A 22,582-nucleotide genomic window follows, 5' to 3' on the forward strand; every position below is an offset into this window, starting at 1 on the left:
GATTTCGACGGCTGCACCGGTGTGGTTCCGGACAACGCACAGTGTGGGTGCCACAGTGGTCAGCGCTGGGACCTTTTGTTGTTTTTTTAAAAGTCAGCAGCTACACTTTTTGTAGCTGCTGACTTATTTTTTTGATAGGTGTCCAGAGATCCTCTAAAATAACTCCCACCCACCCCTTTTCTCTAGCCAGCAAACTAAAATTAAAGACTAATATATTACAATTACAGAATAAAACAGTTCACATGCTACAGTTAAAAGAGTAACTCCACTTTTGTTGGATGAAAAAAAAAAAAAAATCCCCTCTTGGTGATTTATGTACATTGCAAGGGTTTCAACAAACTTTGTTGCAGATTTCAATCTTTTGTTAATTCTGAGGAAATAGCAGTTTGTCGGTGCCCATGTGTGAAGTGAATGTAAGTGACTTTTTCGTTACTGATCAGCTGTGGCACTTGAAGAGTTCTAAATAGGAAAGTGCCAGGGTCTGAATCCCCATAGATGCAATTAACCCTTTGGGAATATCTCAACAAAACTGAAATGTTTGTTGCAGAGGATGTAAGGATGCCCAAAATCAAACTTGTACCCTAATCTATACTCACTTCTTTTGGCTGATATCTGATCCCCGCAGCCGTTAAGAGTCACCCAATATTGTATTGTACACCAATTAAATTGTTTTTCTACTTTAAAAGGTAGCCATACATAGGAGAATCTGACCGTTTGGTAAGTAATGAACTGACCCTCACATGAGCTTTTTGTCACCCATCATATACATCTCACTTTCCTGCATTCAGCGGGATCTCCACATTATTGCCTATGAGGCAGGAATTGGAAGCAATGGGTGAACTATATTCATTGAGCCTTGTACAAAAATTGGCTGGTTCAGCAGTAACCAGGGGACTAGGTCTGTGTTTACCGGTGTCTGTTCTACAGCCGTAGCCAAAAGTTTTGAGAATAACACAAATATTCATTTTCACAAAGTCTGCTTCTTCAGTGTTTTTAGATCTTTTTCTAAATGTTACTATGGTATAATTACAAACATTTCATAGGTGTCAAAAGCTTTTATTGACAATTTCATTATGTTTATGCAAAGAGTCAATATTTGCAGTGTTGGCCCTTCTTTTTCAAGATCTCTGCAATTCACTTCACCCTGGCATGCTTTCAATCAACTTCTGGGCCACATCCTGACTGATGGCAGCCCATTCTTGCATAATCAATGCTTGGAGTTTGCCAGAATTTCTGGGGTTTTTTTCTTGTTAACCCACCTCTTGAGGATTGACCACAAGTTTTCAATGGGATTAAAGTCTGGGGAGTTTCCTGGCCAAGGACCCGAAATTTCAATATTTTGTTCCCCAAGCCACTTCGTTATCACTTTTGCCTTATAGCAAGGTGCTTCATCGTGTTGGAAAAGACATTGTTCGTCACCAAGCTGTTCTTGGATGGTTGGGAGAAGATGCTCTCGGAGGAGGTTTGTGTACCATTCTTTATCATGCCAGTGTTTTTAGGCAAAATTGTGAGAGCCCACTCCCTTGGCTGAGAAGCAACTTCACAAATGAGTGGTCTCAGGATGCTTTACTGTTGGCATGAGACAGGACTGATGGTAGCGCTCACCTTTTCTTCTCCGGACAAGGTTTTTTTCTGGGATGCCCCAAACAAATCGGAAAGGGGATTCATCAGAGAAAATGACTTTACCCTAGTCCTCAGCAGCCCAATCCCTGTACCTTTTACAGAATATCATTCTATCCCTGATGTTTTTCCTGAAGAGAAGAGGCAGTCCCAGGGGGGGTATACCCTCACTTCCTGCTATAGGACTTCAGTTTGAAACAAGCCGTGTCAGAAGAATACATAACTCAACCCAACAGAGGGGCCGGTGCTGTGTCCGTCAGTGAACCTCAGAAAAGGATTTTACAGTGAGACAAAAAAAATCTATTTTTCTCTTTCGTTCACAGACGGACACAGCTCCATATCTTTTTAGACCCTTGGGACATCCCGAAGCAGTGTCAACAAGAGGGGTGGGAAAAACACAATAAATATAATTCCCAACAAGGGCTAAACATAGCCAACCAGGTAAACCAGGAACAACTGGAGCTCAGGAAAAAATACACCCTCAAGAGGCAGGAAGGAGCCTCTGCAACCGCAGCCTGCAAAACTTTGCGGCCGAACGCAGCATCTGAAGATGCAAGGACATCCACCTTATAAAACTTTGTGAATGTGGGAACAGACAACCACGTAGTCGCCTTGCACACCTGATCCACTGATGCCGATGATGGAAGGCCCAGGAGGCACTAAGCGCCCTCGTAAAATGCGCCTTGACAGGGAAAGGAGGTACCTTACCCCTAATAGAACAGGCCTGCCCCTTACGGGATACATCCGTAAGGACAAAGAATAGGATTTACAAATCGACACAGTCGTCGCCAGGTACACTCCGATTGCCCAAACCACATCCAAGGAGTGTAGGGCAATTTCTTTAGGATGTTTCAGCTTAGGACACAAAGATGGCAACACAATATCCGCATTTAAATGAAACCTAGAGACAACCTTAGGAAGGAACGCCTGACAGGGTCTTAACACCACTTTGTCCCTGTGAACCACCAAGTAAGGTGACCGACAGGACAACGCAGCCAACTCAGACACCCTACGCGCAGAAGTAATAGCTACCAAGAAGGCCACCTTCTGTGACAGAGTGAGCAGAGAAAGTTCACTAATATTTTCAAAAGTACCGACAGTATCAAATTGAGATCCCACGGAGGTACCTGGTAACCCCCTGCACGAAAGTGTGAACCAAGGAATTTGCAGCCAACTGTCTTTGAAAAAATATGGCCAAGGCGGAAATCTGTGCACAGAGCCAAAACGTTGATCTACATCTAGTTGTAGAAACTCCAACAGACGAGACACAGAAAAGGAACAGGGAGAAACCCCCCCCCCCCCCCCCCCGAGACTCACACCAAGTAATGCATGCCCTCCAAACTCGATAATAAACCTTCCAGGAAGTAGATTTCCTAGCTTTCAACAGCGTAGGAATCACAGCCCTCTGTCCTTTAGCATCTGGCTTTCAATAGCCATGCAGTTAAAGCCAGCGACTGTAAAGCAGGATGAAAGATCGGCCCTCGAGACAGAAGATCCTCTGAGAGGAATTTTCAAAGGAACATCGGCTACCAGCCTTACTAGGCCTGCGTACCAAGACCAGCGAGGCCAGTCTGGGACCACCCGAATTACTGGAATCCCTTCCACCTCGATTCTGCATAGCAGTTTCGATAGAGGTTGTGTTGGAGGAAAAGCGTAAATCAGATGATACTGACCCCAAGGGGCCACCAGGGCGTGAAACACGTGAATGATGAAACACCTCCAGATGGAGAGACCATTCTCCCTGATCCAACGTCTGCCGACTGAGGTAGTCCGCCTGCCAATTCTCTACCCCCCGAATGTGCACAGCAGAGAGGGCCAGAACATATCGTTCTGCCCACCATAGGATGCCAGCTACTTCCCGTGTTGTCGGGGCACTTCTTGTGCCCCCTTGATGATTGACATATGAGTGGCATTGTCCGATTGTACCCTTACCGGGCACCCCTGCAGGCGATCCGTCCACTGGGACAGACACAGCCCGATCGCCTGAATCTCCAGGATGTTGATCGGCAGACTGGACTCCTCCCAAGTCCAAACTCCTTGAGCCGAGTAAACGCCCAAGACACCTCCCCACCTGGACAGGATGGACCTCCCCACCTATCCAGGGGAGAAAGGACTTCCTTAGACAAAGCGCCAGAGGGCGGAGCCACCAGGTCAGAGACCCTCTTGTACCCCGGCTCAACAGGATCAGATTGTCTAGCGACTGTGGATCATTGTTCCATTTCGCAAGAATCTCCCTTTGCAGAGGTCTGGTATGGAACTGAGCAAATGGAACCGCTTCGAAGATGGAAACCATCAGGCCCAGCACTTGCATGCAAGTCCTGAGACGACCAATGGTTGAACAACAGTAGCTGAATCGCCTCCTGCAACTTCAGCAGTTTTCACTTGTGGAAAAAACACCCGGGCCAAGGCTGAATCCAGCGTCAGGCCCATCTAGTCCAGCTTGGTGGATCAGAGCTGATTTTTAAAAATGCAGTGTCCGGCCGAACTTGTGCAGAGTTCGCACAGTAATGTCCGAATCGACTTTTTGAGCCGATGAAGACACAGAAGCAGATCGTCTAAGTATCCCAACACCATGATGCCCTTCTGCCTGGGCAAGGCCAACACCGGGGCTAATACTTTCATGAACACCCAAGGAGCTGAAGCAAGACCAAAGGGTAAAGCCCAGGGCAAAGCAAAGACGCTGGTGCCCAACACATACTGGGATATGAAGGCAAGCGTCCTTGATATCAATAGAGGCCAGAAAATCCCCTTGATGAAGGAATGCCACTACAGTGCGAATGGACTCCATCTGAAATTTCTGAATCCGCACAAAGTGGTTCAGAGTCTTCAGGTCCAATATCGGGCAGACCTTGCCTTCCTTCCTGTGAACAGTAAACAGATTTGAATAAAAGCCTTTTAAAGTGTTTTCCGACTCTGGAACTGGCATAATGACTCCTTGTGCCAACAGGTTCTGCACCGCCCTGTAAAGGTCCTTTAGCCGATCAGGAGACAGGCGAAGGTTGGAAGGAGAGAACTATGCCGGAGGCAAGGATCTTATGCCGGAGGCAAACTCGATCTTGTAACTGGACTGAATCAACTCGTTGACCTACTTGTCCTGAATGAGCAAGGTCCACGGGTCTGAAAAGAAACGAAGACGTCCCTTCAGGCCGAGGAAGGCTTGTCTGCGGAACCAACCGCTTTTGACTTACCAGTCCACGGTCTCTTGGAGCCACCCGCGAAGTTATGGGTGGATCTTAAACCCTTGTCCTGTGATCCAGTCGGACAAAAGGGCAGCTTGTTAGCCGAGAAAAAAGGACCACATTTACAACTAGGTCCTTAGCAATCTGCAGAAGCAAAGTACTCTTACCTCCCGTAAGACCTTTAACGATCTCCTCCATGGAGGCACAGAACAAACGGTCTCCTACAAAAGGGAGATCAGTCAATACTTTTTTAGTAGGCCTGGTCGGCCAACCAGTACTTCAACCAAATAATGCGGCGAAGGATCATCACCATCACAGATGCTCTAAAAACAAAAACTATGTAGCGCCAAAGGATAAATACATAAAATATTTTATGTATTTATCCTTTGGCGCTACATAGTTTTTATTTTTGGATTGTTTCTGGTGTAGGGTGAATGCACTTTTATGTCAGCAGCCATTGGTCCCCATATCTGGCTATTTAGCTATTATTGGGGTATTATCTTTTTTATTTTTTTTTCTATTTGGTTAGCGCTGATTAATTACTTTTTATCACAGATGCTCTGCCAGCCAAAGGGGCCGAATTCAAGGATGCATCACAGATGTACTGTAGCCCCTGAATCAACTGATCCGCCAGCTCAGGAGGATGTTGATCCCCTTCCTGATCCTGGTGTAAAATTTTTGCCCTTTCCGTTAAAGCCTGGGATATCAAGGTGATAGCAAACACCAGCCTCAAAATTGAACCACAGTGAAAAGGTATCGGACCAGAGCCTCAGCGCTCTTGTCCTCAGGGTCCTTAAAGGACAGGGAATCCTCCACCGGTAAAAGTGTGGCCTTATTCAACCTGGAAACCTGAGAGTCCACCGTCGGTGGAACCGCCAGCTTCTTCAAGAGAGACTCATCAAAGGGATAACTCCTAGCGAAACTCTTAGGTATTCGAACCATGCATTTCGGGGATCCACACTGATTAGCAACAATCCCATCAAAATAGGCAAGAAAGGGAAACACCTTAGTCACCTTGGATGATCTGCGAGTGCCAAACTGCACCAGCGTAACCGACTCAGCATTAGCTGAGTGGTCCAACTTTAAAGTTTTCCCCACTGACACAATCAGTGCCTCCACAAGCACCTTTTCATGCACGGCTGCAGTGGAAGAGGATTCATCGTCACTGTTAGAGCACTCAGGGTGCATGGATGCAGAAGGGGCTGTCTACCCGCAGGGACTAACCACCATACACTCAGAACTGGATACAGAGCGCAAAACTGCCTGCTACACTGCGAACAGAAAGGAAGACGAAGCACTGAAACTGTCACTAGAGCCCCCCCCTCCGCATGTCACCGCTCCAGACTTCAAGAAAATGGGCACCGCATTGAGTATAACGGAAATAACGGAAACTCCAAAAACATGGCCGCCAGAATACACAAACATGGCAGCTGAATACAGCCATCCACAACAAAATGGCAGCACCATGCGGCAACCAGGACCCCGAGGTACTTGTAGTCCACCCCCCCCCGCACAGTTATTGCCGCAGGCACGCCAGAAAGGAACAGCCAGCGGTGCATTCCCACTGCCCTCCAGCCCATCACCAAAAAGGGACACCCAGAAACGCCCTTGCACCCCAAAGGGGTACTAAGGGGGGAAGAGGGGGGTAGGTGACCATTACAGAAGAACCCTGCCAGAGAGGGTGGTCATGAGGGAAGGAAGGGCACAGATGGGACCTGCCAACCCGAGGAAGAGCCCACGTTCCACCCCAGCATTCCCCAGAGAAGAGAGGGGGGACACTACTCACCACAACTGGGAACCAAGCGGGCACCACTCCTGGAAGTCCACCACGCCATCTTGGAATGGGGGTGCTGCGGCCAGAGGTTTGTTGCGACTCTCGTCATGACCATTGTCGTGACCAGGGCTATGGGCCCTCGCGAGGTGTTTCACTCACCGGCCAACCCCCGTCCAGTGAAGCTATGTCCCGGCCAACCTAGCGCGGAGCTAATAGATGGGTCGCACCCGCAGGCCAGACTGGGAAGACCGTAATTATGTATGATATCCGGTGCATCGCCCAGTCCAGCTGTTGATTCTAGTTCACACAGGAACAGAAAATAATAAAAAGGGGGAAAAAAATTCCATTTGAAAAGGAAAAAATGCCAGGACCGCAGATCCCAGCAGGGAGCCAGGTCCTTACTCCTGACTAGGCAGAAAAAAACTGAAGTCCTACAGCAAAAAGGGAGGGTATAACCCCTGGGACTGCCTCAGGGGCATAGCCAAATTTGTTTCCGCCTAGTCCTACTCCTAAGAGAGAGAAGCATAAGCCCAAGGGCCTAAGAAGATATGGAGCTGTGTCCATCAGTGAACTAAAGAGAAATTAATATTTGTGTCATTCACAAAACTTTTGGCCATGGCTGCACAGCCAATGGCTGACAGCACTGATCATTGTTTACTGGTTGGGGGGGGGGGGGGGGGCACTAGGTTGAACAGAAAAAAAACTTCTAGTGTGTACTAGGCTTAAGAAAGAGTTTACAGAGTATTAAAGCAGCACGCTAACTGGCTAGTAACATCTTATCTTCTGCAATCCACAGATACAATGATCTCCACTCCACAAACTGGGGAGACTGGGATATAATCATCTCCACTGCACAAACAAACCAAAAACAACTGTACTGAGCAATAATCTCTCACATTCTACGAACGGCCTTATTAAACTCCAGATTTTTCAGACCTTTCAAACCTCTCTGATAAAAGTTTCATAATGGTAGGTGGACAGCCTCAATTAGAGATGTGGAGGATAATAACAGATAACAGCATTTTGTTAATTGCCTTCCCTATTGACATTTGTGTTCTCTTTAAGACAGCTGTAATAAGTACCCATTAAAGTGGTTGTAAACTCCCCACTTAAGCTTCAGCTCATTTTAATCTACATTACTATAGCTATAGATCGCTACCTGTTAAACTTTACTTACTTGTATAATCTTCCTACAATCTGTAAAGAATACTTTTATTCTGTCACTGGCACATGCGCAGTTCATCAATCAATTCACGCCACGTTATGTATGCCGTTTCCTTAACAGCAGCATGCCGGATCTCACAGTTCCTCTGAAAACAGCATGGTTAGAAGGCTCGCAATCCTCCACTTCCTGGTTCTCCCCTTGACTGTGACATGTCAGACATGGGGGAGTGAACCAGGGCATCTCACACACATCCATACGAGCAGCGATCGAGAAAGAAGCTTGAATAGCACGCAATCACGCATGCACGAGATTTTGGCAGAGGAAACGAGGGAGGGCAGAAATGACGTCCACAGGGGAGACCAAAATCCTTGCCAAAGATGGCGCAGCAGATTCCGGGAAGAACATATATTTTAGAATTCACCAAAAAGGTAGTTGAGAATAGTTTTAGAACGTTACAATGTGCAATTAATGAAAATACTTTGCTGTATACAAATATAAAAAAAGAAAAAAAAAAAAAAGAGAAAAAACAAAGCTGAGTTTACTTCCTCTTTGAGTGACTTTCACATCTTTAAAGCCCTTCATTCGGTTATGAATAAGGTAGTCCAGTATTGCTGCTCTTTACATTAACTTAAAACCATGTACAACAGAAAGTGGTAGCTTTGCCATGAATTGTTTGACACCACTACAATATTAGCTACACTTAGCAATGGCAATGAAAGGGAAAATATTTTTTTTCTCTTCTTAAAGAATGACATGTTCTATACAGTTGAAGATAGACATGAAACATGAATGTATGATCTGTTCCTCTGGATTTTGAAAACAAATTACAAAGCCAAAGAGAAAACCACAGCCAAGAAAAATAAATGCTGTAGAGCATTACAGCAGCAATCAATACCTGTTCTTTGCAAACGTGTCATTCTGCTTAATAGTGAAGTCACATGCCAAGGCTACCAGTACCCAACTGGGCTGTAACAGATGTTAAGACTGAAAAGGGTTGGGAATGTAGATGGTGGCCTTCTCAATTTACCACCTGAGTTAAAAAGGATATCTCCTTCAATTCTTTGTACTTGTACTAAAACCTGTATATTTTGTATATTCTATATAAAACTTTAAAAGATGCAAAAAGGATCCGTAACCGCAGAGGCACATCACATTCGTAATTCCACATCCTATAGTGAAAGAACTGCTATATTTTTTTTATGTTTAGAGACCATAATAAAGGGGACAGGAAGTGAAAGGATAACTCCCCAACAGGGACACTATAGCTAAAAAAAAAAAAAAAATAATAATCTGACAAAAAAGGTTCTAACCTATCCAAACTACAAAATGTTTTAAAAATTCAGAAATTGTTCTATTTAAAGTAGAACTGAATTCAAAAGTAAAGATCTACCATGTTAGAAGTCACATTTAGGCCGGTCGGCGGTGGGGGCTGGCAAATTAAAGCCGCCCCCGCCAGGAGCAGACAATTGCTCTGCGGGAGGGATTGCCTAGTCTGTGTTGATGGGAGAATTGTGCAAATTTCTTTCCTGCAACTTGCGGTTGCAGGAAAGAAATTTGCAACGTGTATGGCCTGCCTTAGGTTATAGAAATGTTCATGGTACTCAAGCACTACCCTGAATTATTTACTTTTGTCTTGAATTTGACCCTTAAAATAATAGAACAATTCCTGGCATGCGAGGGTGGCTAGGCACTCCTAAGTCTATAGCCTCCTAGATATATAGCAGTGTGGGATCAAAGGCACTGCTGCCTCTGACTGCTAGTCTCAGAAGATTTGGAGTGAGATTTGGCAAGTTCACTACAGTGCTGCTCATGGATATCCTTGCTGGAGGCTCTAACATGACATAGCAAAACCTTGCCTCTACCAAGGTAGCCACATCCACAAAAAGAACAAGGCTTGGTAAGTCAGTAATGGGGAAAATTAGCTGCAGAAGACCACAGGCAATACTGATGACTAGCCCCCTTTTGAGCACAGCTTCCAGTGTTCAGTTCTTTAAAGTGGTTGTAAAGGCTAAAGGTTTTCTTTACATTACAAGCTTTCTCTGCATTAAGGTTAAAAACCTTTCATGTTCTGCTTCCCACCAGCTCCCCTTAAATACTTACAGTACCTGAGCATGATTTTGATGCAGCCATGTGCCCAAGAGCAGCAGAGCTGCTGTCTCATGCTCTCCTCACTGGTTCTCATGCTCTCCCATTGGCTCCTGCTGCTGTCAGTCACAGCCTGTGAGGAAGGAGCCGAGCCTCGTTGTCTGCATCTACAGACACAGCAGCATGACTTAGGATCAAGCCTGCAAGTTTGACACAATGAATAGGAAGAGGCTTCCCATGGTGGCACACTGAGAAAAGGGGGAGTCAGGAGCATCAGCGGTGAACCCTAGAAGGGGAGGATCATGGATGCTATACTTTGTAAAATCGATCCTAGCGACTAGTTAGCCACTGGATCACTTTTACAGGCAGCAGGAGGGGGCCATCAGAGAACTTGCCAGATGACCATAGAGATGATCGAGAACCGGCGTGTCCCCATCATCTCTATGGTCTAAGAAACTGGAAGTGACGAGCATTTTGCAACTTGCGGCTTCGATCGTGTTTACTGGCTGGGTGTCAGCCAGGAAAGCAGCCAATCAGACCAATCTGTGCCCGATTGCTTGCTTTGGAGGCAAGAAAAGAGATCTGGGGGTCTAATACATAATGAAATTAAAAAAGAAAAAATGTAAAGTGCCCCTATTCTCAAGCACAAGGGAGAATGCGTACGTAGGTGGCGCACGCATATGTTAATGGAGTGTACACCACACGTGAGGTATTACCGCAAACATTAGAGAGAGCAATAATTCTAGCACCAGACCTCCTGTGTAACTCAAAACTGGTAACCGGTAAAGGCATTTGAAGCGCCCTTTGGAGATTTTTAGGTACCGTAGTTTGGTGCTGTTCTACGGACGTACGCAATTTTAAAATTTGACATGTTTAGTATCGATTTACTCAACATATATTTTATATGTTATCAAACAATTGGGTAATATATTATGTTTTTTTAAAAAAAAAATATGCAACATCCACCATTTTGCGCTCTAGGGTCCCTACTTAAAAATATATAATGTTTGGGGGTTTTAAGTAGTTTTCAAGCAAAAAAATTATGGATTTCTCCATGTATGAGAGAAGTGTCAGAATAGGCTTGGGAGGCAAGTGGTTAACGCGCCTTAGATATTAGTAGTAGCCTTAAAACATTAGGAGGAAATGCACACAAACATGTAAAAAATACACAAATATGGTGATTAAAAGGTCTTGAGGGAGTTGAACCAAGGACAACTGAGAATAAGGTCCCTTTGACAAGGGACAGATCCCCTTCTAATCAGCATCAGATTGGAGCAGAGCAGGCGAATGGCACATCGGTGTCCACTCAGATTCTGCAGAGTGGACACGGACAGAGCCGCTCTGCTCCATGTTCAGCCAGGAGTAAAACTGATTCTGCTGTCTGTTTACACCTGACTATCCTCCGATATGATCTGCCTAAACAGAAGAGGATGGATCACCTTCTGTTCTTTTAGCAGACCAGATTGCACCCAGAGGTGGGCGGGTGTAAATGGGCACCAGTTAATTTACATGTGCCTGTCTATAGGAATGCATAGACCTTTGCAGGGCTGTGGAGTCGGTAGATAAATGTTCAGACTCCTCAGTTTTTTGTACCTCCTACTCCGACTCCCCGACTCCTTTGTATTAATATGTATTAATCTTTCGACACTGACTTGGGTGGGTGGCATTGCAGTAACTATTCTGGCCACATCACTAACGATCTCTGGATAAACAAGGATGGCTTCTTCAACTAACAAGATTTCATTTTCCAGCAAGAGACTCTCTGAAGACTTCAGAAACTCTGAAGATGCAATGCCCTCAGCTATTAACCCTCCATTTTTGTTCAGGCGATATAACAGGCTCTTCCATTCCATGAGGAATTTACCCGGGGTTAGATCATCCCATTGCAACCTCTTGACAGTGACAGTGAAGGGGTGAGAAAGAAGGTTCTCCAGCTCTTTTGTTTGTGTCCACTGGCTTTCAGTTAATGCAAGATTTTCATTGTCCATTTCTTCTATGAAGTCTAAGTTCAAGCAAACGCTTCACCATTAAAAAAGTGCTTCCCCAGCGAGTTGTTTGATCCAAAATGACTCCTTTTCTTGCACATCTTTTCAAAATTGCATCTGTTTTCGGGGCCCTGGCTGCAACAGTTACTTGCTGTAATTTGCCAATTAGTGTAGCTGCATGGCGATCTTTTAATCCATCTCTTATGGCAAGTTGCAGTGTATGAACAGCACATCGCATATGATGAATAGTAGCAAGCTTCAATGCTTCTTCAACAAAGTTGTCTAAAAAAATGTCAGCATTCTCTTCAGTTTCTAAACATTCTCCAATACTTGCAGAGCTGTCTTTCTCTAACTCTTTTCTTTCATTGATTTTTATTGAGAAAAAGTCAAGTACAAAATACAACAAACATGGTAAAACGATCAGGCTAGACATGGTCCTGAATACCTAACATATAAAATTGAGGAGTACTAACATTTGAGGGGGGGCATATCCATTAACCGACTGCGTTGAGGTCAAAGAGGGTAGTGCAAAGATCCACCCCAACACGCTATGGGAGCTGAAACAGGATGCAGAGGGTCAAGTCCCCATATAGAGGGATGCAAAGCCCAAGAATAAACCACAGGCAATATACAACGAGGTAACCCATGCCCCCAATGGGTGGTGAGACATATGGGTCCAGCACATTCCCCTTCCATAGAAAGCCCCCAAGAGTGGTAGGGCGGCAAAGAAGGGGGGGGGGGGAGTAAGGTAGGATAGACTGGAAGGGGGTAGAAGGGAATAAGAGCATAGGAGGCTCAAGAGGTTAGCTGAAATAAGAAGAGAAAAAAGGAAAAAAAAGAGGGTCTGGCGGCCAGATCAAATGGAAACCTGTACATATTTAGCCCAGGGTTCCCAGATGATCTCAAATTTACCCACATTATTATTGATAATACCAGAGATTTTTTCCTGTGACATGATCCAGGAGATCTTAAGTTTGGTTTCCCTGATGGACACCCTGGGAGTTTTCCATGCTCTGGCTATGGTGAGTTTGGCTCCCAGGAGCATAAAATGGAGGAGTTTCTGAGCAGGTTTAGAGAGTTTAGGGACCTTGACGTTGAGAAGTGCAATTTGTGGGGACTGAGCGATGGGGTGATCAAGTACTTTACGAATGATCTGGAATAATTTATTCCAGAATAGCCTAATCTTGGGGCAGGCCCACCAAGTGTGCAAGTGGTCACCACATTAACCGCAGCCCCTAAAGCACTGTGGAGAGGCGTTTGGAAACATGGCCGCAATGCGGGTAGGGACCAGGTACCATCTGGTGAGCAATTTAACATTAGCTTCGATGAGAGAAACATTCAGTATACCTGTAAAGGAGCGTTGAAGGCGAAAACCCCAGTCGTCCAGGTCCTACTCCATTTCCAGGTCCCTCTCCCAGGCTAGCGCATATGCAGGTTTGACATCGCTGTTGGATAGTATTGAATAGATGAGGGAAATCCCTCCCCTTGGGTCCCTGGCTTCCGAGCACCAGCGTTCATAAAGAGTGATTTGTGGAGGTTTATCGTCCCATATGGAGTGGAGGAAATGTGATATCTGGGAGTGGCGATATCTCTCAGTGAGGGGCATTTTGAGGAAATTGACACAGTGTGGGAAAGAAAGGGGCCCCATGGAGTTAAAGAAGTGTCCAATGCGAAATAGGCCCTTGTTAAGCCACCAATGGAAGGCTTTGATATTTAGTCCAGGGTGAAATAGGGGGTTGTTAAAAACTTCCTATAACTCAAATATCTGTTTTTTACCTGCTTCATCTGCGTTCATCTTCTCAATTGTGCTCAACATGTTAGAAGCGTTATCTGTCACAACACATAAAATCTGTTCCTTTGTAATTTCAAAATCTTCTAGAACACCCTCCACTAACTTCTGAAGGTAATCACTGGTGTGATGTGCCTGAGTGTCCGTGTTATTGTTTTGTCATTTTCATCCACAAATCTAACATTAATAGCAAAATAATTGACTCTGACGTGTGCATGCATCCATTTTAAGGAAGACAAAAGGTCCTTTCAGAACTTTCTGTAGTTCTTCCTTTTTACATTTGGCCTTCTCAATTATAAGTTTCCTTATACTGTCATTAATTATAACTTTTTGTGAATTGGGACATTTAAACTTGCTTTTTTTTAAATTCCAATCTAAATTTAGTAGGAGTCTGAGTTGGTGCATTGTTTGCCGACTCCAGGTACCCAAAATTTCCTCAGACTCCTCGACTCCGACTCCACAGCCCTGGAAAAACTGACAGGAGGACCTAATCAGATCACTTGTTAGAAAGGCATAAGCCACTGTTTATTATTTACTAATGTGAAAAGTGAGACTAATCCTCCAAATGTTAGTCTAGTTATCACCAATGGATGTAACTTTATGGATACACTTGGACACTCTTCACAAAAAACATAAATCAAACAAAAGCCCATCACGCAAATTAGAAAAAAAAAAATATACCGACTTCACTGGTTACAAAAAATAATCATATAGAACACTACAGGATAAAAAAGGATGAACAATATTTTAAGAAGCCAATTTCCTATAAAATAGAGCTCTCTGCTAAAGAATACCAATCAATGTGCCCCCTAGGAGAGGGAAGAACCTTGGAAAAGAATAGAAGTGAAGATAAAGCCATGACTGTTTCTCCTTAAACTAAAGCTTTGCAGATCTTGCTTTCAATACGTATTATTAATGACATAAATAAGAAAAACCTCAGTGTTGCATTCTTCTTCCACTCTTATGACATGAACTTTGAGATGTGTTTTTGGATGAAGTTTGTGCTTGATGTTGAAAGCCTTACATAAATCTCGTTCCCTAGACCATTCAAGTCAACATAAAATTTTAAGAGGAAGGGAAATCTCACCGTTTCATGGGACCAGTGTTCATCTTTTGCTTGTTGAACAGAAGGCGATTTGTAGTGCAAGCGACGGAGATTGATGGGTCAAGGCACAAGGGCTCTGCTGTTGCTAGGATCAGCTGGCTCTCCAGCAGTAGTTTGTCTTCCTATGTGTGAACATTAGAGTAAGTGAAAGCAGAACACGTAACAATACCCAACAGCTCACAGAAAAGATTTTGCAATTTTAAATGTGTCAATGCCAAAGAATACCAAGTACTTCTGCAAGAGCCATAAAAAGTACGTACATTAAATCTATGGTTTTTGTTATATTGATAAATATGATCAGTTAGGAGGTAGGAACGTTATTTAACACGTTGAAGTAAACCAATCACTACTACAACCTTTAGAAAATGCCAGTAAATGTGGCCTAGAGTCTAGTGCCTATGGTCCATTATTATGGTCTTCTACTAGGACAGTGGTTGTCAACCTGGTAAATTCAGAGATCCTTAAAGTAGAACTAAAACCACCGAGTTAATAGTTTGTAAAACATTTACATTCAAAGCATGCTGTGAATGATAATGGTCACATATGCTTATGGTTGCCACCGAACTGTCAAGCCATCAAATGGCTAGCGCCACAACCGATGACATGCGCAGCACCATGGCAACTGCAGATCAAACAGAGGCCAAGATTGCAGCTTCCTTGGCTGTAAAGGATAGGAGAGTTTAGTCCTGGTTTAAGTGCAGCCTACATCATGCCCAAAGGGCCGCCCAACAGAGTTTGTACCTAACTTACAGAGAGACAGCAGATACATTTTGATGCATTGGCAGCCCATTCATTTTGAATGGGTTGCCATTAAGTAGAATTGACGGATAAACCTAACTAGTCTTAAAAATGCTCCCTCCCCCTCCTAGCATCTATGCTGACTAACTTGTGTAATAAAGATGTATATATTTACCCATTTTCAGCCTGCTCTGGTCATGTGATCCCTTGTGTCAGCTAGTGGTAAAGAGGGAGTGTGAACAACGGCTGGTAAAGCCTAGAGCGGTGACAACACCCATAGGTTCCTATGGCCCATCCGTTGTCCGCACCCCCTTCTATCCCCTGCAGCTGACCAACACAGGGGGGCCGGATTTTATGACAGAACTGGAGTGGTCTGAAAATATGTAAACATAACATATTTCCTACGGATGTTATTAGCATAGGTGTTCTGAGGGGAGAGGGAGCATTTTAAAGACTAGTTAGGTTTAGCCTGGACGACTTCTTTAATGCCACACAAGCTGAAGTACAGAATAACACATGTAAATGCACCATGATGGCATAAATGGGCACTTTATGCACAGAGCAATTTTGCATTTTACCCATTAAATTGCAATTATTGTACAGAAACTTTCCAGCAGCAAGACAGAACTGAAAACCTCATCAAGGCCCTATGTTCACCTCCTACCAACATGACCTGCGTCGCACAGCATGCAAACTCCACCTAGAGTTGGGATAGCGAGTTTTGACTGGCAGCCACTGCTGTTTTTTTTTTTTTTTCACATGGACCAAGTGGCATGGAGATGTGCCCAATACCAGAAGCCAGTAGACAGTGATGGGAAGTCCTGTACATTGGCATCTGTTAGCAATGTATTTAGATTCTGCCAGTACTGCAACGCAGCCAGCGCCAGGATCGGAAACAAAGGTTTTTGTTACCTGGTGCCCGGCACTCAGCTAGGCCATATGTTGAGCACCATAGCGCTAGAAGCATGGCACTCCCACCCCCCATGTCTTGCTTTTGGTCAGTGAGAGCACCACACTGCATTTAGAAACCAGTATAGGTTGTGGACAAACACACAGACTTCATAGAAAAAGGTTGGCGATAGAGTTTCAGGGCTCCCTGGCTGGTCTGCAACTTATCCGTCAGACCATGCAAGCACGTATTAGGTTAATTCATCCTGTATTGACAATCCCCATTAGTGGTAGTCCACACAACTGAAGGTTAATTGCATGTGGTGTGCCTTTCTTGTTGTGTGTATTAAGAATTGTAGCTAACCAAGATTGAGTTGTAAAGGTCAAGACGTGATGAGTGATATATACAGGACCCATATAACGTCAGCCAGGTTCTTCTTATTCTCCCAAGGGATTTGGTTAAAGTTTCTAGCAGCATTAGTTCCATTCACACTTGCTTTTGATTTATATGTAAAGTGTGTCTGGTAAATTTCAGAGGTAGTAAAACAGAAATCAATATTCAAGTGGCTCCTCAGAGGACTTTCACAGCGTCAATAAATCTACAAAGTTTCTAGTAACCTAGGAAAGCGAGCAAAGCACACCAGAAATTTGGACACCTGTGTTGCTTGCTTATTGGGTTGATTTACTAAAGGCAAATAGAATTAAAAAACTTTGCAAGGCCAGTTGCACTCTTTTTCCCCAGAGCTTAGTGAATGTGCTGAAGCTTTGCACCTGAATAGGTATTTTTTAGAATGTAAAGCTTTACCACATTCACTAAGCCCTAGAAAAGGAGTACAACTGCACAGTCTATTTGCCTTTAGTAAATCAACCTCTTACCTCATATAACATAGGAACGGGTTTCAACCCTGCCAGGTTTTTATTGCTTGAAAGTAGTTGCAATGAGAGAACCACATCGCTGGCCGTAGAGTCCAAGAACAACACATGGAAAAACGTACAACATGTTTCAGGGGTCAAGGCACTCCCTCCACTTCAGGACCGCAGTATTTAACCGGTTGCCGACCGCCGCATGACTATATGCTGCGGCGGTCAGCCCCGGCCAGGCAGAGTGACGTATCGGTATGTCACTCGCCTGTCACTGACTTGCGAGCCAATTGCGGGCGGGCGCGCGCCCGCCGTGGCTCGTTCACGGACAAGTCAGTGCGTGTGACTGGCGGACTCTATCTACGATCGCTCCTGTGAAGGAAGAAAGGCGGAGCGGCTTATGTAAACAAGCTGCCCGTCATTCTCCCTGTGTAAAAATGAAGATCAGACGGTTCTACTATGTAGAACCGTTGATCTTTGTTTTTACACCAATAGCAATGTCCCTGCATAGTTAGAAGCACGCCCCTAGGACACACTTAACCCCTCCCTGTCCAATGAAGTTAACCCCTTCCCTGCCAGTGTCATTTTTGCAGTAACAGTGCATATATATAGCACTGATTACTGCAGTAAGGTCACTGGTACCCCCAAAAGTGTCAAAAATGTCAGTCAAGGGTCCGATCTGTCCGCCGCAATGTCGCAGTACCGAAAAAAAAAAAAATCCCAGATCGCCGCCATTACGCGTTAAAAAAAAAAAACACCAAAAATGACAAAAATCTTTCCCTTTGTTAGTAAACGCGATAACTTTTGCGCAAACCAATCAAAATACGCTTTTTGCGATTTTTTTTACCAAACATATGTAGCATAAAACAAATTGGCCGAAAATGTTAAAAAAGATTTTGATTTTTACATTTTTTTGGGGGGAATTTCATATAAAAAAAAATGTGAAAAATATTGTTATTTTTGCAAAATTGACGCTGTTTTTTGTTTATAGCGCATGATCAAAAAATCGCACAGGTGATCAAATACCACCAAAAGAAAGCTCTGTTTGTGGGAAAAAAAGGACGTCAAATTCGTTTAGGTACAGCGTCGCACGACCGCGCAATTGTCCGTTAAAGTCACGCAGTAAAAAATCACAAAAAAACCCTGGTCTTTTAGCAGCCAAATCCTCCGGGGCTTAAGTGGTTAAAAACATCACATGGAGTGTAAGGAATAGATAGAATGATCTCTATAATGAGGTGAAAGGGATTGTAGTACTAAGCTATTACACTGCATTATGATCACTTAGTGCGCACATCTTTTTAGATCTCATTGTATTTATTTTACAGTCTCCATGGGCTTGTACTTCTAGCCAGCAAAATATGATTACTGCTTGCGGCTGGCAGTACACACGTGTAGAAAATTCCAACAGGCTGGTTGTACCCAAGTCGATTGATGGATCTAAATTCGGCCGGACCCTGCTGAACCAGCCAAATTTCGATCCATGTATGGCCACCTTTACTGTGCACAGCTTTGCTAAAGCCGAAACACCTGCCAAGCTCAGATGAATACTTAAAGCGGTGTTCCAGCTGGGGAAGAAAAAAAATGAAGTCAGTAGCTACAAATACTGTAGCTGCTGACTTTTAACATATAGATGCTTACCTGTCCAGGGAAACCGTGATGTTGGCACCCCAGCCGATTTTCAGATCGGCTGCTGCTCCCATTCGCTGTAAGGTAAATTGGCAGTGAAGGCAGTGAGGGGGCCGAACCTCTGAGGGAAGTGGGGAAAAAAAAGGTACCCATTCCCCCTCCCCCCTGAGAGGTGCCAAATGTGAGTTGAGAGTTCAAAGTCAAATGACAAGTCACACCCCATTAATGGCAATAGAACTGTTCTAATCGGAGCAACTTAGAAAGGTTCCTGCACTACTTTTGGGCGACTTCATCACGACTTGAATTGACTTCTGCCAATGAAGTCGCAAGCAAGCCGCAATAAAGTCGCACAGGATGTCGGCTGCCAAAGTCGCATGACTTTGAAGCAACGTAGATGTGAACCGGCACTTAAGATGTTGTGAGATAGAACGTCTTCATAAATAAAACAAGTTTCATAAACAAAAATATTGCTTTTATAGTGCAACTTTAAAATATAAAAAAAAGGGTGTTTTACACATATTAACCGAATAGATTACCAACATTAAATATTAAGGAAAAAAAAATAAGAAAAGCTTTTTCCTAATTTTTTTCTTTCAGCAGCTTAGTAGATGTCCTCTATTATTCTTATGAGGTAGTGCAGTGTTAATTTCAAAATCCAATATCGATTTAGTCTTTTGACTAGAATGCCATTTTAGTTTTAGCCATATTTTAGTAATCTGAATGGTTTTAGTTGATGAAAATATTTTTGGCGATGAAACACTGCTCAGTTGGAGAAATTTATCCTCATTTTTTGTCTCTTTATGAGACAGGAAGAGAGGGCAAATCTGCAACAGAGACGCAGACAAATACAAAAAAATCTTTAAAGGGGTTCTGGTCTTCCCCTACTTTACAGGACAAAAAATGAGGGAAATGCTCCCTCTGCAACACAAACAGACATTCAAACACTTTTCTAGTAGGAGAAAGATCACTTCAGATATCAAGTCTGTCTGTCTCTTGCAGATTTCTCCTCACTTCCTGTCTGGTAAAACAATTGAAAGCAGGACAAGAAGGGAGTATAATCTCAAATGGAAGCACAGAAAGTAGTAAAAACCAGACAGCATTCAAATCCTTCCCTACTCCACCAAAAACTACAACAAACGCATTTGGCTTGATATACATTTGAATATATTCTGGGTATGCTGCAGCAAGCATTGGCCATATATCAAATAATAACAGCATACATAGGATTTAGTTACATTAAAACAATATGAAACAAACAGGTTACCTGTGTCCACTTGTGGTTGTCACTAGTGATGGCATGTATGTCGGAAACTAAAGTCTGGAAGAAATAGAAAAGGGTATATGAAAAGAAGGTATAAAGAAGAACATGTACTTTGGGTGCAACTGCTCAACAAAGGCTTATTTAATAGGGTAACCCATCATGACCAAGTGCAATAATTCACGAGAAACAGATTTAATATTTTCGATCTTACCTAAATGAAAATTGAACAGGTTTGTATGGGTTAGTGACTACACTCTGCACTTTCTTATACAATAACGCTAGTCAGACACCAGAAAACAAGAATATACTACATACACAGTGCATTGTGAAAGTATTCGGCAACCTTGAACTTTGCGATCTTTTGCCACACTTCAGGCTTCAAACATAAAGATATAAAACTGTAATTTTTTTTGAAGAATCAACACCAAGTGGGACACAATCATGAAGTTGAACGAAATTTATTGGATATTTCAAACTTTAACAAATAAAAAACTGAAAAATTGGGCGTGCAAAATTATTCACCCCCCCCCTTAAGTTAATACTTTGTAGCGCCACCTTATGCTGCGATTACAGCTGTAAGTTGCTTGGGGTATGTCTCTATCAGTTTTGCACATTGAGAGACTGAAATTTTTGCCCATTCCTCCTTGCAAAACAGCTCGATCTCAGTGAGGTTGGATGGAGAGAGTTTGTGAACAGCAGTTTTCAGTTCTTTCCACAGATTCTCGATTGGATTCAGGTCTGGATTTTGACTTGGCCATTCTAACACCTGGATATGTTTATTTGTGAAACATTCCATTGTAGATTTTGCTTTATATTTTGGATCATTGTCTTGTTAGAAGACAAATCTCTGTCCCAGTCTCAGGTCTTTTGCAGACTCCATCAGGTTTTCTTCCAGAATGGTCCTGTATTTGGTTCCATCCATCTTCCCATCAATTTTAACCATCTTCTCTATCCCTGCTGAAGAAAAGCAGGCCCAAACCATGATGTGTTCCACCACCGTGTTTGACGGTGGGGATGGTGTGTTCAGGGTGATGAGCTGTGTTGCTTTTACGCCAAAAATAACGTTTTGCATTGTTGCCAAAAAGTTCGATTTTGGTTTCATCTGACCAGAGCACCTTCTTCCACATGTTTAGTGTGTCTCCCAGGTGGCTTGTGGCAAACTTTAAACGACACTTTTTATGGATATCTTTAAGAAATGGCTTTCTTCTTGCCACTCTTCCATAAAGGCCAGATTTGTACAGTATACGACTGATTGTTATCCTATGGACAGAGTCTCCCACCTCAGCTGTAGATCTCTGCAGTTCATCCAGAGTGATCATGAGCCTCTTGGCTGCATCTCTGATCAGTCTTCTCCTTGTATGAGCTGAAAGTTTAGAGGGACGGCCAGGTCTTCGTAGATTTGCAGTGGTCTGATACTCCTTCCATTTCAATATTATCGCTTGCACAGTGCTCCTTGGGGTGTTTAAAGTTTGGGAAATCTTTTTGTATCCAAATCCGGCCTTAAACTTCTCCACAACAGTATCTAGGACCTGCCTGGTGTGTTCCTTGTTCTTCATGATGCTCTCTGCGCTTTAAACGGACCTCTGAGGCTATCACAGTGCAGGTGCATTTATACGGAGACTTGATTACACACAGGTGGATTCTATTTATCATCATTAGTCATTTAGGTCAACATTGGATCATTTAGAGATCCTCACTGAACTTCTGGAGAGAGTTTGCTGCACTGAAAGTAAAGGGGCTGAATAATTTTGCAAGCCCAATTTTTCAGTTTTTTATTTGTTAAAGTTTGAAATATCCAATAAATTTTGTTCCACTTCATGATTGTGTCCCACTTGTTCTTGATTCTTCCAAAAAAATTACAGTTTTATATCTTCATGTTTGAAGCCTGAAATATGGTAAAAGGTCGAAAAGTTCAAGGGGGCCGAATACTTTCGCAATGCACTGTATGACCAATGTACGTTCGATCACCTTACAGCCTTTCACATATGCTCAACAAAGGGCATTTGTAGAAGATGGCCGTGAGCCATTAATGACCCTTCCATCTAACACGATCGTTGTGGAGTGTGAGCTCCTGGGGTCAGTGTCTGGAGACTGTGCGGATTATCGGAGTCTGCACGCTGGGAAGTGACCTCCTCCTCTATTTCAGCTGTTGTAAAAGGTGGAGCTGATTGAACATAACCACTGATAATTTTCTGTCCAGTTCGACAAGCTTTGTAAATTCTGCACTTTGAACAAATGTAGAGAAAAGACGACTGCAAATAAACAGTTTCACTTCCAAGGGACAACAGGGAGCCGCAAGCTTGGGGGACGGTCATTACAATTGGGCTGAAAGATATCCAGAAGTTATCCAGACACCTTAACTTTTATGTCATCTGGTAAGAGTCTTATCTACTCTCAAACCGGTCACGAGGTGGGTAGAGCTGGGCTATCTATATCACTGCATGCATCTTTTCGTTTGGAGATATATTGCACCTTATTTTTCACCCGTCTGGTAAGGGGAATACCT

General features: G+C 43.5%; 1 protein-coding gene across 1 annotated transcript in view; it reads right to left on the bottom strand.

The window, feature by feature from the left end:
• Positions 1-22,582, bottom strand: part of SUPT20H (SPT20 homolog, SAGA complex component) — a gene marked incomplete at its 5' end in the record, with an annotated part of 185,366 nt that overhangs the window by 122,496 nt on the left and 40,288 nt on the right. Inside the window, 2 exons of the mRNA XM_082248178.1 lie at positions 14,685-14,824; positions 20,080-20,133. Of these exons, the coding sequence (XP_082104304.1) occupies positions 14,685-14,824; positions 20,080-20,133 (194 nt within the window). The remainder of the gene's footprint in view (positions 1-14,684; positions 14,825-20,079; positions 20,134-22,582) is intronic.

This window comes from Pelophylax lessonae (genome assembly GCF_965119305.1).
Source record: "Pelophylax lessonae genome assembly, chromosome: 2".
Classification (NCBI taxonomy): Eukaryota; Metazoa; Chordata; class Amphibia; order Anura; family Ranidae; genus Pelophylax; species Pelophylax lessonae.